Source organism: Castor canadensis, chromosome 2 (genome assembly GCF_047511655.1).
Source record: "Castor canadensis chromosome 2, mCasCan1.hap1v2, whole genome shotgun sequence".
NCBI classification, from domain to species: domain Eukaryota; kingdom Metazoa; phylum Chordata; class Mammalia; order Rodentia; family Castoridae; genus Castor; species Castor canadensis.
Window position 1 is genome coordinate 45,278,575 of NC_133387.1, and position 20,457 is coordinate 45,299,031.

At 35.4% G+C, this 20,457-nt stretch overlaps 1 protein-coding gene across 4 annotated transcripts in view; it reads right to left on the minus strand.

The window, feature by feature from the left end:
* Window positions 1-20,457, minus strand: part of C1galt1 (core 1 synthase, glycoprotein-N-acetylgalactosamine 3-beta-galactosyltransferase 1) — a 42,173-nt gene that overhangs the window by 8,322 nt on the left and 13,394 nt on the right. For 3 of the 4 annotated variants that reach the window (XM_074064696.1, XM_074064698.1, XM_074064697.1), the window contains exon 2: window positions 653-889. In XM_074064696.1, the coding sequence (XP_073920797.1) occupies window positions 653-889 (237 nt within the window). Of the gene's footprint in view, window positions 1-652; window positions 890-19,266; window positions 19,662-20,457 lie in introns of those variants that run through there. The other variant, XM_074064695.1, reaches the window with a different exon arrangement.

The following is a 20,457-nucleotide window of genomic DNA, read 5'->3' on the forward strand; positions in this document are numbered from 1 at the left end:
TGAACATAAGGAATAAATGGAAATTAGAATTATAAGGCTGATGATATTACACAAAGAAAGGGAAGAAACTTGGTGAAAACCAACATTTAAAGCACATGGAAGACTCAACTGAAAAAATCTGGTTATACATAAGAGGTCAGGAGAAAATGAAGTCATTATTAACACATTCCTACTTTTTCTTTTTTTTTCCTCCTTTAGTTCTTTATGCCTCTCAAAAGGAAATGAGTTCAGTTATATTAACTAGTGATAAAAATACAAACAGAGATGCGAGCGTATGTGTGCGTGTACACGTGCATGTATGAACAGATACAGAAAAAGAGAGATAGGGAGACAGAGGTGTTTCCTAGGACTAAGACTAAGCAAAAACCATAAATACAGATATAAACCATAACAAAATAGAACCTAAAGGAAACATTTCCAAAAATCTATACCTTTCTCCAAGTTATGGTTTCTGAACCAATTTTACTTAAAACTAAAAACTTCTTAAATAAATCTTGGTTTAAACAATTTCCTTCTCCGGAGACAAACCAAAAATTGTTTACTATCTCAAATGTACAGCTCATGTTAGTAAACAGATGAAGGCAGTGACATAATAAAAAGCATACTGCTAACTTCTCCAACAATAATAGCATATTTCTAACATACACCATACCTTTATGTTGGCTAGCATCTGCATTGAAGTTCATTTGTCCTTTTAGATGATTCTGTCCATTGTCATCTGAATGTCTAGCGTGAGGATCATTATGAAGAATACTAGGCTGGGTGTCACCCTGTTCTCCCAACAAAATACTAAATAGCTGAGAACATAAGAAAAATCCTATTGCTGATCCACAGAGGAAAGTTAAAAAATTCAACCAAGATTTAGAGGCCATTTCCCGAAAGTGTATTTCTGTTTAAAAAAAAAAAAAGAAAGAAATTAGGCAATAAGCATACCAAAACTACAAAAGTCTAAGAAAAGTTAATTCCTTTCATATAGAAAAACATTTCTAATAATAGTTGACTTCTGCTTATCTATGACTTTACCACCTTATTTGCTGTACTTTATGGACAATTCAATAAAATAGATAATAAGAACAATCGTTGGTGTGGTGCCTGGGTGAATGTCAACATTTGCACACAGAATTTCCTATTCTTTTCACCAGGATTTTTTGTGAACCCAAACCTACTTGTCAAGATCTTTGTCTTTCTTGGATGTCAACTCTGAGTACTTAATTCTACCATTCTCTTTTGTAGCAATCACCAGTCATTCTATTACCCAACCCAGGAGTTAACAAACTTTTTTCCATAAAGGACTAGAAATAAAATACTTCAGGCTTTGTGGACCACATACATTGTTCTTCTTTCCCAACAACTCTTTAAAAAATATGAAAGTCATTTAGCATGTGGAAGGATTACAGTCAGCAGAGTTTGGGGGCCTGCCACCTGTTTTTATAAAGGTTTATTTGAACACATCCATGTTAACCCACTTGTATTGACTGTGGCTGTTTTTGCACTCCAAATCAGAGATGATCTGGGATTTAATTTCAACAAGGTAATATGTCTCCAAAGCCTTCCCTGGCCTTTGACAGAAAAAATTTGCTGGCCTATGCTATAATACCCTGACTTCACTGCCAGTGTTGGGTATAGGCTCCTCCTGCTCACCATCTTTCACTGTTACCCCACTGGACTACACGGTTCTGGAATGAGATTTATATATTACCAGGATTAAGTAGGGTGCCTGGAATATAGTGGCTGCTAAAAAAAAAAAAAAAAAGTCTGTTGAATTACCTCAAAGCCAAACCTACAGACCCCCTGTTAGGGTTTGCTAATAATTACATGGTGAAGTTACAAATTCCTGTAGATTCCTTATGAGAGTGGTCTTAAGTATATAATTTCCAATTCTCCAAGATAATTTAAAAAATGAGTTTGCTAGGCATATAGCGTATGCCAGATGCTATACACGTAATTTGATTTTTCATTTTTGCTATGCCAATTTTGCAGATGGGGAAACACAAACTTTAAGAAAGTAAACAGGTAACTCACACAAATTGGCATGATCAAGAGGCATAAATGTGAACCCACATCTGCCTGCTTAAGAAAAGTCAATTCTTGGACTGGGGGCATGGTTCAAGTGGAATAGTGCCTGCCTAGCAAGCGCAAGGCTTTGAGTTCAATTCCCAATGCTAAACACACATATGTAGGTACACACACACACACACAATTCTCTATTACATTTTCTCAAACTCATCACAAAGTCACCATTAATAGCAGAGGATAAAGGACATATGTATTAAAGATGAGATCTGGGGGATAAGCCACCAAATCAAAATTACTCTTAAATATTTTATAAAACCAAAATGTGCAAACCAGTACTTGCTACAACAACAAAAAAGTGAAACAGTTTCACATGGTTGTATTTCTAGAATGCATGACTAGGTTCTTTTAGAGCAATCATCAAAATACAATCAGAAAAACTGAACAAAACATAAAAACTGTGTTTGAAAACACTGGTAAATCATCATGGCTGTGAGAATTAGTGAAGCCAAGATCTGGAAGAAAAGAGAAGTCAAGAGAGGTGTACAGACATCTGGTACACCTCTACTCAAGATAATTATATTTGTCCCTAGGTATTAGTGGGGGATTTGGTCCAAGGACTCTCTAGGGATATTAAATCCACAGGTGCTCAAATTCCTTGTGTAAAGTGACAAAGTATTTGCATACAACCTATACATATCCTCCCACATACTTTGAATTATGTCTTGAATACTTATAATACCTAATCCAATGTAAATGCTATGCAAATTATTGTTATATTGAGGTAATAATGACAAGAAAAAAGTCTGTGTATGTTTACTATGTATGCAATTTTTCCCCATTATTTTTAATTCAAAGTTGGTTGAATCTATGGATGTGGATATGGAGGGCTGACTATACTGATTCTGAAAAAGATAATATTGGGAGGTAGTGAAGCTAAGGAAAAAAATCAAAGTTCAAAGTCATAGAAGTAGTCCTGGAAAACACTTCTTGGTATTACACAATTTGCTTTTAGTTTAAACTATTTTGTGAAGTTACCTAAGACTACCATACTCTTACTCTTCTCTCCCCAGAGCATTATTAGTCAGTATATGCTGACTTCTCTTGGTTGCTTTTACCCTATTCCCTTCTAATTTCAAGGACTCCTGCCTTCTGACTATTTATAATCTCCCATTTTTCTTTCCTGCTCCTGACATGAAAGAGTCATCCCATGTAAGCTGAATGCATCCCACAAAAGCCCACTCAGATTTCTGGCAAGAGTTATGTCCATCTCTTCAGATTCTTAACAAGAGAACAGAAGTAGAGCAGACTGGAAGAAGAGACATTGCACATGACAGACATTGCACATTATATTCATTTGAATTGGGTTTTGGTAAGTTACTTATGCCAAAGGCTTTCCAGATCTGATGCATCATCAGAATCATTTGAGAAGCATTTTAAAAATACAGATGTCTAGGCTTGACAACTGAGATTTCAGATGCAAAAGAACTTCAGAGACAGCTAAAATTCATCTTACTTTGAAAGACACAACTTTGTGTTACTCACTGAAAAGAAAAAGGTTCAACCAATAGAGAAATGCATGAGAAAAGAAGAAATCACCTCAAAGCCAACCACCATCATTAGCATTTGGCAAATATCATTATAGATCTACCTCTATGAATAATAAGAGAATAAGAGGTGATTATAACTAACACTTGAGATGTATACCAAGGGTTTCACATGGATAAATTAGAAACTATTCCCATTTTACAGATGAACACAGATAACATTCTGGTAACATTCCCAGTCACACTAGCTATCTGAATCAAGACTTTTCTTAACTACTTTGCTATAGCTTTACAGAACTGGAATTATATGAGTAATGCTGTTTCAAAGATTTACCATATAAATTGGATTTATAGGAGGAAAAGGAAATGAAATGAATCTACAGGAGCTGTTGAATGTTCCTTAGACATTAAGTATATGGACGCCCCCAATGATTGTTTTAAAGATACAGAAAATTATGAAAAACATAAAGCGGCTGGAAGCCCTTTATTCAACTACACATCAATTTCAATTATTTATATTGTACATTATTTACACTGCCCCCATCATCTCTTCCCCTCAACACCCTCCCCACCCTACTTCAAGAAATTGCAAGAGGTTTCTTAGTTCTGTTTCTTATAGCTGTATGTACCTGTATGACAGTACCTCATTCTTACTGTGAAAAATGTACACATGAACATGGATACACACATTATTTACGAAATATTTTAATTTGGTAAAAACTTATTTGATGCTGGGCATGGTGGCTCATGTCTATAATTGCAGCTACTTGGGAGATGGAGATCAGAGGATTGAGCTTCTAGGACAGCACAGGCAAAACATTCATATGACCCCATTTCAACAAATAAAAAGCTGGGCATGGTAGTATGCACCTGTCATCCCAGCTACACGGGAAGCATAAATAGTAGGACTGTGGTTCAGGCCAGCCTAGACAAAAATGTTAAGACCCTATCCCAAAATGAACTAAAGCAAAGAGGGCTGTGGGTGTGGTTCAAGTGGTACAGTGCCTACCTAGCAAGTGCAAGACCCTCAACTAAAACTGTAGTACCACCAAAAAAAATTATCAGTGCTACCTGGTACTATCACTGAAAATCTCTGCAGACTTGAGAATTTTGCTATTACTTTCATATATGAAGCACAACTTGACCAAATATATTCTTCTCTTAGAACTTTGTAGATATTATTCCACTGTCTTCTCACATGGATGCCACAAGTTTGAGGATTGATCTTTTAATTTTGTAGATACAAGCATAACTTGTTTTACTGCCCTTTGCTTTACTGTGCTTCACAGACACACTTTTTTTTCTTTTAAATAAATTGAAGACTCTGACAATTCTCCATTGAGCAAGTCTATTTTTTCAATAGCATATGCTGACTTTGTGTCTGTGTCACAATTTGGCAATCCTAATCCCCGTAATATTTCAAGCTTTTTCAATATTATTGTGTATGGTTATTGTTTGGGGGGGTATCATGAAAAACATACTCATATAAGACTATGAACTTAATAAAGGTTGAGAGTGTGCTCACTGTTCTACCAGCTGTCCATTTGCCCTCTCTTTTTCCCTCTTCTTATGCCTCTGTAGTCCCTAGTACACAATAATTTGAGTTAGGTCAACTGGTAACTCCACGACAGCCTCCAAGTGTTCAAGAGAAAGAAGAGTCATAAACTTCTCACTTTAAGTCAAAAGCTAGAAATGATTGGGCTTGTCAGAGAAGCATGTCAACATCCAGGTCTGTTCTACAAGTTAGTCAAGTATTGAAAGCAAAGGAAGATTTCTTGATGGAAATTAAAAGTCCTACTCTGGTGTACACACAAATAATAAGAAGGTAATAATCCTATTGCTGACATGGGAAGTCAGTGGTCTGGATAGAAGATTCACCATCTGAAGATAAAGCCTAACCCAGAACAAAACCCTAACACTCTTCAGTTCTATAAAGGCTGAGAGGTGAGGAAGCTGAAGAAAATCCGAAAGCTAGCAGATGTTGGTTCGTGAGATTCTGACAAAGAGAAATACAAGGTAAAGCAGAATGTGTTGATGCAGAAGCTGCAGCAACTTATCCAGGAGATGGAACTAATATCATCAATGAAGAGGCTACACTAACCAACACATTTTCAACATAGACCAAACAGCCTTATATTAAAAGATGCCATGTAGTAGTTTCATAGATGGAGAAATCAATTTCTAGTTTCAAAGGACAAGTGACTCTCTTATTAAGAGTCAATGCAGCTGGTGACCTCAAGTTGAAGCCAGTGCTCATTTATCATTCTAAAAATTCTAAATTCTAAGGACCTTCAAAGTTATACCAAGTTTACTCTGCATATGCTCTCAACAAAGCCTGAATAACACTATACCTATTTACAACATGGCTTACTAAATATCTTAAGTACACCACACTTTCCTTTCAAACTAAACTATTCACTGACAGTGTACCAAGTCACTCAAGAGCTCCGATGGAGATGTGTAACATGACCAATACTGTTTTTATGTCTGATAACACAACATCCATTCTGCAGCCCATGGGTCAAGGAGTAGTTTTCAAGGGTTATTATTTAAAAGAAATCCATTTTGTAAGAATGTATCTGTCGTAGACAGTGATACACCTGATGGATATGGGCAAAGAAAACTGAAAAACATCTGTAAAGGATTCACCATTCTTGACGCCAATAAGAACATCAAGAATCTGACTTTAATCCTCATGGATGACTGAGGAATTCAAGAATTCATAGGAAAAAGTAATTGCAGATATGGTGGAAACAGTAAAAGAGACAGAATTAGAAGTGGAGTCTAAAGAGGTGAGTAAATTGCTATGATTTCATGATAAAATTTTAATGAATGAGGAGTTAATTCTCATGGGTGAGTAAAGAGAGTGATTTCTTGAGATAGAAGCCAATCCTGTAAAGATGCTATGCACATTTCTGAAATGTCAATAAAAGATTTAGAGTATTACATACATTTAACTGAGAAAGCAGTGGCAGGATCTGATTTTGAAGGAAGTTCAGCATGCATAAATTGCTATCTAGCAGCTTGCATGCTACAGAGAATTCTTTCAGGAAATACATGTCAATAGATGTGGCAATCATTATTGCTGCTTTATTTTCATAAATTGTCACTGCCGCCCCAATCTTCAGCAACCACCACTATCAGCTATGAGATTATGACTCATTGAGGGATTAATTATTGGCTCTTTATAGTATTTTTTAATTAAGGTATGTACATTTCTTTGGACAATGCTATTATATAGTTACAGTGTAAATCTAACTTACTAGACAAGCAAAAAATTTGTGTTACTTACTTTACTGTGTTACTCACTTTATTGCACTGATCTGGAACCAAACCCCAAATACCTCTAGTGTATATTTACTGATATTCCTCTTCCTTTTGGTTTTCAGTCACTCTACCAGATCATTAATACTCTATGGAAACTTCAATGTCCTTTCCCATGAGAATAAGTCTTTACCCCATTTTTAGACTTTTAGAAAATCTCTGGAGTTTACAATAAAGTCCTTAAAATCCTCACTTGTCTTTGTTTTCCTCTTATTTATTTTAGTGTTTTATACTACATCTTGCCAAGGTTGCAACCTAGCATTTGTAATTTTGTTCTGGATTAGCCTATTCACTTCTAACCACATTTATCTTTCTCACTTTCCTTGTAAAACTGAGATGAATCATATAGAGTGACACATCTTATAAATGCTTATAAATATAATACATGTGAGGCACCATGTTAGAAGCTTGTTTTCTCTGATCTCACAGCAACGTGAAAACTTGATAGCAGTACCATTATAGTACACATAAGGAAAATGAGTATTAGAAAGGTTAATTAAATTGACCCAACCATGCAGCCAATGTGGTAAGTTGGGACTTTAGCCCACATTTAAACTTACAGGTTTTTCTACTACATTATCCTTTTCATATCCTTCCCCTTTAATTATCTTTAAATGGAAGATAAATGTTATCAGTAAGTTCCTCAAGAAATCTTGATTTATAAATAGAGGTGAAAAGACACTGAAAAGTCCACAAGCTCCAAGAATGGATTGTGAAGATGTGAACAGTGTACAGACTGAAACTGGTTTTAGACTAAATTTTCGTGTCTCTGCTCTTTACAGTATTCTGGTTCTTAAACATTAAAATGTTCCTTTACCTATATTCTTTTAAAACATTAGCAGTGCTATAGACTTAAATGCATGAATTCTTTTTCAGTATGCTTTTCACTGAGCAAAAAAACTCTTATTAAATAGGGTAACATTTTAGTTGCACTAAAACCCCTCAGTTACAGTTTTCCTCTAGTATTTTTACTAATTGTTTTTTTCTAGTTCTACAATTAAAGAGGCTAAGTTCAAACAGTATGTTTAAGTTTTAAAGTTCAAAGTCATTTACCAATACACGACATTATGCTATGTACAAAGCAAAGCTAAAGAAAAGTATCGTTGACTGCTCTCAAAGAACTTACAAAGGCAAGTAAAATTAGCAAAGACAGACCTTAAAAAAAATAGAAAGAGAAAGCTACAGCAAAATGCTAAGAAGGAAACTTAAACATGTGATGCTTACTTTAAAACAGAAATCTCAAATCAATCATTTAATCACACACTTCAACAATCAAAAAAGAGCAAAATAATCTCAAAACAAGAGGGATGTAATACTAAACAACAGAAATTAATGAAATTTAAAACAGAAAAATAGAGAAAAGAAATGAAACAAAACACTAATTAAAAGAAATGAAATAAAAACTAGGTAAGATCAATAAAATGAACAATGACCACAATGCAGTAAAAGTAGAACTCAACAACAAAAGTAAAGACAAAAAACATGCAAACAGCTGGAAACTAAATAACTCATTACTTAATGAAGAGTGGATCATCGATGCAATAAAAGAGGAAATTAAAAAGTTCCTGGAAGTCAATGAAAATGAAAACACAACCTACCGGAACCTATGGGACACAGCTAAGGCAGTCTTGAGAGGAAAGTTTATAGCCATGAGTGCATATATTAAAAAGATTGAAAGATCCCAAATCAATGACCTAATGATACCTCTCAAACTCCTAGAAAAACAAGAACAAGCAAATCCCAAAACAAATAGAAGGAGAGAAATAATAAAAATAAGAGCTGAAATCAACGAAATAGAAACCAAAAAAACCATACAAAGAATTAATGAAACAAAAAGTTGGTTCTTTGAAAAAATAAACAAGATCGATAGACCCCTGGCAAACCTGACTAAAATGAGGAGAGAAAAAACCCAAATTAGTAGAATCAGGAATGCAAAAGGGGAGATAACAACAAACACCATGGAAGTCCAGGAAATCATCAGAGACTACTTTGAGAACCTATATTCAAATAAATTTGAAAATCTCAAAGAAATGGACAGATTTCTAGATACATATGATCATCCAAAACTGAACCAAGAGGAAATTAATCACCTGAATACACCTATAACACAAAATGAAATTGAAGCAGCAATCAAGAGTCTCCCCAAAAAGAAAAGTCCAGGACCTGATGGATTCTCTGCTGAATTCTATCAGACCTTTAAAGAAGAACTGATACCAACCCTCCTTAAACTGTTCCATGAAATAGAAAGGGAAGGAAAACTGCCTAACACATTTTATGAAGCCAGTATTACACTTATCCCAAAACCAGGCAAAGACACCTCCAAAAAGGAGAACTACAGGCCAATCTCCTTAATGAACATTGATGCAAAAATCCTCAACAAAATAATGGCAAACCGAATTCAACAACACATCAAAAAGATTATTCACCACGACCAGGTAGGCTTCATCCCAGGGATGCAGGGGTGGTTCAACATATGAAAATCAATAAACGTAATAAACCACATTAACAGAAGCAAAGACAAAAACCACTTGATCATCTCAATAGATGCAGAAAAAGCCTTTGATAAGATCCAACATCATTTCATGATAAAAGCTCTAAGAAAACTAGGAATAGAAGGAAAGTTCCTCAACATTATAAAAGCTATATATGACAAACCTACAGCCAGCATTATACTTAACGGAGAAAAATTAAAACCATTCCCTCTAAAATCAGGAACCAGACAAGGATGCCCACTATCTCCACTCCTATTCAACATAGTACTGGAATTCCTAGCCAGAGCAATTAGGCAAGAAGAAGGAATAAAAGGAATACAAATAGGTAAAGAAACTGTCAAAATATCCCTATTTGCAGACGATATGATCCTATACCTTAAAGACCCAAAAAACTCTACTCAGAAGCTTCTAGACATCATCAATAGCTATAGCAAGGTAGCAGGATATAAAATCAACATAGAAAAATCATTAGCATTTCTATACACTAACAATGAGCAAACGGAAAAAGAATGTATGAAAACAATTCCATTTACAATAGCCTCAAAAAAAATCAAATACCTAGGTGTAAACCTAACAAAAGACGTGAAAGACCTCTACAAGGAAAACTATACACTTCTGAAGAAAGAGATTGAGGAAGACTATAGAAAGTGGAGAGATCTCCCATGCTCATGGATTGGTAGAATCAACATAGTAAAAATGTCTACACTCCCAAAAGTAATCTACATGTTTAATGCAATTCCCATCAAAATTCCAATGACATTCATCAAAGAGATTGAAAAATCTACTGTTAAATTTATATGGAAACACAAGAGGCCACGAATAGCCAAGGCAATACTCAGTCAAAAGAACAATGCAGGAGGTATCACAATACCTGACTTCAAACTATATTACAAAGCAATAACAATAAAAACAGCATGGTACTGGCACAAAAACAGACATGAAGACCAGTGGAACAGAATAGAGGATCCAGATATGAAGCCACACAACTATGAGCAACTTATCTTTGACAAAGGAGCTAAAAATATACGATGGAGAAATAGCAGCCTCTTCAATAAAAACTGCTGGGAAAACTGGTTAGCAGTCTGCAAAAAACTGAAACTAGATCCATGTATATCACCCTATAGCAAGATTAACTCAAAATGGATCAAGGATCTTAATATCAGACCCCAAACTCTTAAGTTGATACAAGAAAGAGTAGGAAATACTCTGGAGTTAGTAGGTATAGGTAAGAACTTTCTCAATGAAACCCCAGCAACACAGCAACTAAGAGATAGCATAGATAAATGGGACCTCATAAAACTAAAAAGCTTCTGTTCATCAAAAGAAATGGTCTCTAAACTGAAGAGAACACCCACAGAGTGGGAGAAAATATTTGCCAATTATACATCAGACAAAGGACTGATAACCAGAATATACAGGGAACTTAAAAAACTAAATTCTCCCAAAACTAATGAACCAATAAAGAAATGTGCATGTGAACTAAACAGAACTTTCTCAAAAGAAGAAATTCAAATGGCGAGAAAACACATGAAAAAATGCTCACCATCTCTAGCAATAAAGGAAATGCAAATTAAAACCACACTAAGATTCCACCTCACCCCTGTTAGAATAGCCATCATCAGCAACACCACCAACAACAGGTGTTGGCGAGGATGCGGGGAAAAAGGAACCCTCTTACACTGTTGGTGGGAATGTAGACTAGTACAACCACTCTGGAAAAAAATTTGGAGGCTACTTAAAAAGCTGGACATCGATCTACCATTTGATCCAGCAATACCACTCTTGGGGATATACCCAAAAGACTGTTACTCCAGAGGCACCTGCACATCCATGTTTATTGCCGCACTATTCACAATAGCCAAGTTATGGAAACAGCCAAGATGCCCCAGCACAGACGAATGGATTAAGAAAATGTGGTATCTATACACAATGGAATTTTATGCAGCCATGAAGAAGAACGAAATGTTATCATTTGCTGGTAAATGGATGGAATTGGAGAACATCATTCTGAGTGAGGTTAGCCTGGCTCAAAAGACCAAAAATCGTATGTTCTCCCTCATATGTGGACATTAGATCAAGGGCAAACACAACAAGGGGATTGGACAATGAGCACATGATAAAAGCTAGAGCACACAAGGGAGGGGTGAAGATAGGTAAAACACCTAAAAAACTAGCTAGCATTTGTTGCCCTTAACGCAGAGAAACTAAAGCAGATACCTTAAAGCAACTGAGGCCAATAGGAAAAGGGGACCAGGAACTAGAGAAAAGGTTAGATTAAAAAGAATTAACCTAGAAGGTAACACCCACGCACAGGAAATCAATGTGAGTCAATGCCCTGTATAGCTATCTTTACCTCAACCAGCAAAACCCCTTGTTCCTTCCTATTATTGCTTATACTCTCTCTACAACAAAATTAGAAATAAGGGCAAAATAGTTTCTGCTGGGTATTGAGGGGGGGAGCGGGAGGGGGTGGGGGCAGGGGGGAGAAATGACCCAAGCCTTGTATGCACATATGAATAATAAAAGAAAAATGAAAAAAAAAAAAAAAAGAAAAAATAAACAAGATCGATAGACCCCTGGCAAACCTGAGTAAAATGAGGAGAGAAAAAACCCAAATTAGTAGAATCAGGAATGCAAAAGGGGAGATAACAACAAACACCATGGAAGTCCAGGAAATCGTCAGAGACTACTTTGAGAACCTATATTCAAATAAATTTGAAAATCTCAAAGAAATGGACAGATTTCTAGATACATATGATCATCCAAAACTGAACCAAGAGGAAATTAATCACCTGAATACACCTATAACACAAAATGAAATTGAAGCAGCAATCAAGAGTCTCCCCAAAAAGAAAAGTCCAGGACCTGATGGATTCTCTGCTGAATTCTATCAGACCTTTAAAGAAGAACTGATACCAACCCTCCTTAAACTGTTCCATGAAATAGAAAGGGAAGGAAAACTGCCAAACACATTTTATGAAGCCAGTATTACACTTATCCCAAAACCAGGCAAAGACACCTCCAAAAAGGAGAACTACAGGCCAATCTCCTTAATGAACATTGATGCAAAAATCCTCAACAAAATAATGGCAAACCGAATTCAGCAACACATCAAAAAGATTATTCACCACGACCAAGTAGGCTTCATCCCAGGGATGCAGGGGTGGTTCAACATATGAAAATCAATAAACGTAATAAACCACATTAACAGAAGCAAAGACAAAAACCACTTGATCATCTCAATAGATGCAGAAAAAGCCTTTGATAAGATCCAACATCATTTCATGATAAAAGCTCTAAGAAAACTAGGAATAGAAGGAAAGTTCCTCAACATTATAAAAGCTATATATGACAAACCTACAGCCAGCATTATACTTAACGGAGAAAAATTAAAATCATTCCCTCTAAAATCAGGAACCAGACAAGGATGCCCACTATCTCCACTCCTATTCAACATAGTACTAGAATTCCTAGCCAGAGCAATTAGGCAAGAAGAAGGAATAAAAGGAATACAAATAGGTAAAGAAACTGTCAAAATATCCCTATTTGCAGATGACATGATCCTATACCTTAAAGACCCAAAAAACTCTACTCAGAAGCTTCTAGACATCATCAATAGCTATAGCAAGGTAGCAGGATATAAAATCAACATAGAAAAATCATTAGCATTTCTATACACTAACAATGAACAAACTGAAAAAGAATATATGAAAACAATTCCATTTACAATAGCCTCAAAAAAAATCAAATACCTAGGTGTAAACCTAACAAAAGATGTGAAAGACCTCTACAAGGAAAACTATACACTTCTGAAGAAAGAGATTGAGGAAGACTATAGAAAGTGGAGAGATCTCCCATGCTCATGGATTGGTAGAATCAACATAGTAAAAATGTCTACACTCCCAAAAGTAATCTACATGTTTAATGCAATTCCCATCAAAATTCCAATGACATTCTTTAAAGAGATTGAAAAATCTACTGTTAAATTTATATGGAAACACAAGAGGCCACGAATAGCCAAGGCAATACTCAGTCAAAAGAACAATGCAGGAGGTATCACAATACCTGACTTCAAACTATATTACAAAGCAATAACAATAAAAACAGCATGGTACTGGCACAAAAACAGACATGAAGACCAGTGGAACAGAATAGAAGATCCAGATATGAAGCCACACAACTATAAGCAACTTATCTTTGGCAAAGGAGCTAAAAATATACGATGGAGAAATAGCAGCCTCTTCAACAAAAACTGCTGGGAAAACTGGTTAGCAGTCTGCAAAAAACTGAAACTAGATCCATGTATATCACCCTATAGCAAGATTAACTCAAAATGGATCAAGGATCTTAATATCAGACCCCAAACTCTTAAGTTGATACAAGAAAGAGTAGGAAATACTCTGGAGTTAGTAGGTATAGGAAAGAACTTTCTCAATGAAACCCCAGCAACACAGCAACTAAGAGATAGCATAGATAAATGGGACCTCATAAAACTAAAAAGCTTCTGTTCATCAAAAGAAATGGTCTCTAAACTGAAGAGAACACCCACAGAGTGGGAGAAAATATTTGCCAACTATACATCAGACAAAGGACTGATAACCAGAATATACAGGGAACTTAAAAAACTAAATTCTCCCAAAACTAATGAACCAATAAAGAAATGGGCACGTGAACTAAACAGAACTTTCTCAAAACAAGAAATTCAAATGGCCAGAAAACACATGAAAAAATGCTCACCATCTCTAGCAATAAAGGAAATGCAAATTAAAACCACGCTAAGATTCCACCTCACCCCTGTTAGAATAGCCATCATCAGCAACACCACCAACAACAGGTGTTGGCGAGGATGCGGGGAAAAAGGAACCCTCTTACACTGTTGGTGGGAATGTAGACTAGTACAACCACTCTGGAAAAAAATTTGGAGGCTACTTAAAAAGCTGGACATCGATCTACCATTTGATCCAGCAATACCACTCTTGGGGATATACCCAAAAGACTGTTACTCCAGAGGCACCTGCACATCCATGTTTATTGCGGCACTATTCACAATAGCCAAGTTATGGAAACAGCCAAGATGTCCCACCACTGACAAATGGATTAAGAAAATGTGGTATCTATACACAATGGAATTTTATGCAGCCATGAAGAAGAACGAAATGTTATCATTCGCTGGTAAATGGATGGAATTGGAGAACATCATTCTGAGTGAGGTTAGCCTGGCTCAAAAAACCAAAAATCGTATGTTCTCCCTCATATGTGGACATTAGATCAAGGGCAAACACAACAAGGGGATTGGACTATGAGCACATGATAAAAGCGAGAGCACACAAGGGAGGGATGAGGATAGGTAAGACACCTAAAAAACTAGCTAGCATTTGTTGCCCTTAACGCAGAGAAACTAAAGCAGATACCTTAAAGCAACTGAGGCCAATAGGAAAAGGGGAACAGGTACTAGAGAAAAGGTTAGATTAAAAAGAATTAACCTAGAAGGTAACACCCACGCACAGGAAATCAATGTGAGTCAATGCCCTGTATAGCTATCCTTATCTCAACCAGCAAAAACCCTTGTTCCTTCCTATTATTGCTTATACTCTCTCTACAACAAAATTAGAAATAAGGGCAAAATAGTTTCTGCTGGGTATTGAGGCGGGGGGAGAGGGAGGGGGCAGAGTGGGTGGTAAGGGAGGGGGTGGGGGCAGTGGGGAGAAATGACCCAAGCCTTGTATGCACATATGAATAATAAAAGAAAAATGAAAAAAAAGTAAAATGAACAAGCCTCCAGCAAGACTGACCAAGAAAAAAAAAATAAAAAAAAAGAAAAAGAAAAAAAAAGGAATATGCAAATTACCACTTGTGGGAACAATAAAGGGATAATGTTATTGACTGCTGACGTGAAAAGAATAAAAGAATATTACAAATCACTACACATGTAAATTTGACAACACAAATGTAATGGACCAGTTCTTTGAAAAGCATAAACAATCACAATTCATTCAACATAAAATAGATATTCTGAATAGTCACAGTCTATAACCATTAAGGAAACTGAAGTCATTAGGCAAAAACTTACACCCTACTCCCCAAAACAACTTCAGGCCCAAATGGGTTGCAGTAGAGAATTTCAAACATTTAAAAGAATGTTTAAGCATCAATTTTAAGTATCTTCTAAAAATAGAAGGAATACTTCCAACTTGTTAAGTTCATTTTACCCTAATATACACACACACAAAAAAACTGTATAAAAAATTACAGGCAAATATTCCTAATAAAGACAGAAACAAAAACTTACTAATTAGCATGTTAAGTACTAATACTTAGAATGCAGTAATATACATTAAAAATTATGACGTAATAGGGTTTAGTTCAAGAATGCACTGCTGGTTCAATATTCAAAAATAAATATAATCCGTATCATTAACATGCAAAAAAGAAAAATAAAATATTAAGAAATACAGAAAAGGCACTGAACTAAGTACAATAATCAATCATGACAGAATCCTCAGAAAAACAGAACTTCAAATGTGATAAAGAACATCTATCAAAAACCAGCAGTTCATCTACGGCCATACCACCCTGAAAGTGCCCGATCTCATCTGATCTCAGAAGCTAAGCAGGGCCAGGCCTGGTTAGTACTTGGATGGGAGAAAAACCAGCAGTTCATATTATACTTAATGGTGAAAGACTGAATGCTTCCTTTCTAAAATAAGGAACAAGGGAAGAATGTCCATTCTTATACTCTTATTCATAGTACTAGACGTTCTAGCCACTGTAATAAATACAAAAAAATTTAAAAAGAAATGAAAGACACTCAAGGTAAATTAGAATAGAAAAAATAAAAGTCCTTATTTGCAGATTACATGACTATAAAGAAAATTATGAAAAAAATTCCTAGAATGAATGAATTCAGCAAGGCCACAGGATATAAGACAAAAAATGTACCAAAATCAATTATATTTCTATATACTAACGATGAATGTGTGGGCAACAAAGCCAAGTAATACAAAACCATTTACAACTGCTCAAAAAAAATGAATTATTCACCTGCAAAGCTAAAACATGTAGTAAGACTTGTAAAATTTTAAAAGGTAAATAATGCAGTTTTAATGCAATTTGTATTAAAGTGCCAACAGGATTTTTTGTAGCTAGACAATATTATTTTACAATTCTTATATTGAGGCAATTCTTATATTGAGACAATTCTTTATATATAGAGTAGTTATAGCAATTTTGAAAACAAGAAAAAGGTGGGAGCAATCAGTCTGCTTGTGTTACAGACATCATATAGCTTACAGTAACCAAGAGTGAATATAGAAGTGGCAGAGGGACAGACACATGGAACAATAAAGCAGAACAGAAAATCCAAAAAATAGACCCACAGAAGAATGCTCTACTGATTTCTGACAAAGATACATAGTAAATAAATGGAGGAAGACAGCCTTTTCAATAAATGGTGCTGAACATCCCTAGGAGAAAAAAAAAGAAAGTACCCAGAGAAGTCTCACATCTTAGATAAAATTAAAATATTAAAGCTTGATAGTACAGAACTCTTAGAAAGTAGAAAATCTTTGAGATACAGAGTTAGGAAAAGAGTTCTTAGATCTGATACCAAAACTATAATTCTCAACAGGGAAAAATTACAAACTACTTTAACAAAATTAAAGACTTTTGCTCTGGTAAAGATTATTAAAAGTCTGAACAGACAAGCTACAAACTGGAAGAAAGTATTTGTAAATCACAAATCTGGAAAAGAACTAGACTATATAAAGAACTCTCAAAACTCAAAAAAAGAAAAAAGACAAATGCAAAAGACAATTATGTAAACATGACATGATAAGTGAAAGATATGAAAAGATACTCAACTTCATTCACCATTAGAAGAAAATGCAAATTAAAACAAGGTATCTCTAAATATCTATAAGGATGGCTAAAACAATGCCAATGCCAAATGACAGTGAGATATGGGGACACACTGCAATATACTGCTAGTGAGAATCTAAAGTAGTACCTAGCCCCTATAAATCAAATCCAGAGAAAACTGTTTTAACCCATTAAACAAACACAACTGAATGTCAGAGAAAACTATTTACTCTTAAAATAGGGAACACAAGTTTGAGTATGTCCCCAATCTAATGAAGGTCCTGACTCCCACACCCTCTAGTCTCTGAGAATCAAAAAAAAAAAAATCACAGAAAAGCAGTGGCCCACTCTCCTGTATCTATTTATCTCTCTCAGCTAAGTGGCTGAAACAACCAACCAGCAGCAGCAGCAGCAGCAGCAGCACAAAGCTTGAGCTTAGATCTCAGTGGAAAGATCCAAATGGTACATAAAAATTGTCTCTGTAAGAGGCACTTCAAAATGTTTCTATTCATGCAACTTTTAAGCAACACCAGCTAGAACTAATTCTATTTTAAACAAATAAATAGAAATCATGGAACCTATACGGAAATCGTGCATGGGGGAAAAAAATGAAACACAGGTTGAAGAGGTGAAAAGCACAATTGTGTATACTTCACACAAAAAAGGAAAGTGTGCACAGTACTATACTACCTTCTCTTAGACACTGAGGATAGCAAAGCAATTACAGAGAAGATGACAGATGTGAAAGGTAAGAAATGGAGGAGCCAACAGAGTAACTTTTACATCCTCCAAGGGAATAAGACAAATGAAATAGGAAAAAAGTTAAAAATATGCCAAAAAAGAAGGCCATCCATGTGAATATTTGAAGGACTCATATGTGATTAAGAAACCTAATTCATAAGGATCAGTGCTTAAAGATACGTGAATTTCATTCTTCACCTCCTTAAGTGTCCAGGGACAAAGAAGCCAAAGGCAGGACAATGGAGGAAGAACAATTGAGAGCTCTGGCTTAAAAGCAAAAGAAATATGCAAGTACTAAGTTTCTGAAGGACAGGAGACATATTCATAGGCTTAAATAGTCAGCATCTTGTCATTCAACAGTCAAGGAAAGAGAGGGCACTGTGGACGCATGCCTGCAAGTCTCAGCACTTGGAGGCTGAGGCAGGAGGATGGCGAGTTGAGGCAAGCCTGGGATACATAGTAGATCCTGTCTCGAAACACCAAACCAAAACCCAAACAGGTTGGGCATGGTGGCACATTTCTATAATCTCATCTTCTTGGGAGGACTGAGGTTTAAGGCCAGCCTGGGCAAAAGAATTAGTGAAACCCCCATCATAACAAACAAGCTAAGCAGGGGGTATATGCCTATAATCCCAGCTATGTAGGAGGGGTAGGTAGGAGGACCTTAGTCCTAGGCAAAAGCAAGACCCTATCTCCTTATCTGGAAAATAACTAAAGCTAGGACCATGACTCAAGTGGTAGAGCAACTGCCTAGCAAGCTCAAGGCTCTGAGTTTAATTCCCAGTACCTAAAAAAAAAAAAAAAAAAAAAAAAAAAAAAGACATTTTCAAATATGCCAGGACTCAGTACCCATATACTTAAAGATATGTCAGTTGAAATAAGAATCTAGATTTAAAACACACACACACACACAAACCCTCAAAACTAGAGATACAATGAAAAAGTTGGCAAGAGATATAATCTTTTCCAACATACCTATGAAGAAATTATGTATAGTAACTATGAAATAAGGTATGAATATTATTGTCCTAGAAAGAAGAGCTATGTAGGATAAAACAGTAGTAGTCATTTAACTTGAGAGACTTTGTAAAATATGTTCTCTCTTGCCAATTACAATAGAGATGGGGCAAGAGATAATGTGCTTCTAAGAAGTATGTGTTCTAATTTCACCACAGGTGTTTCTCGGGCGTTTAAAAGCTTAATTATAAAAATCTTGAAACACACATAAAAACAAAAACAACCCCATATACCTATTATACAAATTGGATTATAATAGAAAAAAACTGACATACCTGCTTCATTTATTCTTTCTTCAATTGGTTGGAGAATTTTAATGCAATTCACAGACATCAAGCCATCTTATCTTTACATACTCCTATATTCCTCTCTGAAAATACAGACATTTTCTTACAAGGCACAATGCCATTATCAAATGCCTAACAAAACAGTAACTCTTTGGATTTATCTAACTCACAATCTGTAATCAAATTTTCCTACTGTCTTCTATAGTCAAATTGCCTCAATTAGCTCATAAATGTCTTTTTACAATTGGTTTGTTCACATCAGAATTCAAACTGTATTCACATTCATAGTTGAAAAAACAAGATATACTTTTTACAATAACCATTAAACATGAAAACCTAAATGAAACATGTATTTTTCTAAAAAAGGTAACTATCAAAGCTGACTCAGTACATAAAAACTTAAATAACCATAAAAGAAATAAAAAATGCTGTTGAAAAGACAGACTCCAAAAAAGACCAGGCTCTTCCTAGAAGAAATATTTCAATCTTCCAAAAAATAACTTTTATGTTACATACATCATTCTAGAAAATTTTGTAGCAGATTCTTTTCTGTAAATTTGATACCATATTTGACAGCAAACCTCCAAAATATATAGCATATGAAACTATGGTCCAATTTCACACCAAAATATACCATCAAATAGAACTTTGCACACATATTAGTAGTTACCTTAAGTTGGGTTCCCTAGAAGCAGACTATAAGATGAGACACTAATGTGAATGTAATTTATTAGGAAGTATGGAGAAACTGAACTCACATAAATAAAGGCAGCCTGAGGCATCTCAAAATAATAGGTCATGTGAGATAAGACTTTCCTTATAGCCACCTCCAAATAAACTTTTGATCCTGTGCAACTTAATACACCCTGTAGTTTAAGTGTTAAGAGCTACAGTTTTCATCAGAATGGAACATTCCAATTTTATAAAAAGCCACCAGTGTCATCTCATATGTAAGTACCTTTCTTTCCCAAGAATTCCTTTAAAAACTGCTTCATGTGTATTCTTTAACTTACCAATCCCTTTCTTATAAGACAGTTTGGTGCTGTGCCTGACAAACAACTAATATTATCCCCCTCCCCACTTGGGGTTTTTGCCTTTAAATCTTATTAGAAATGTTCAAGGCCTCAGAGCACATTTCAGTTAGCTTTAAATCTGTCTCCTGAATTGCAACTCAAATCA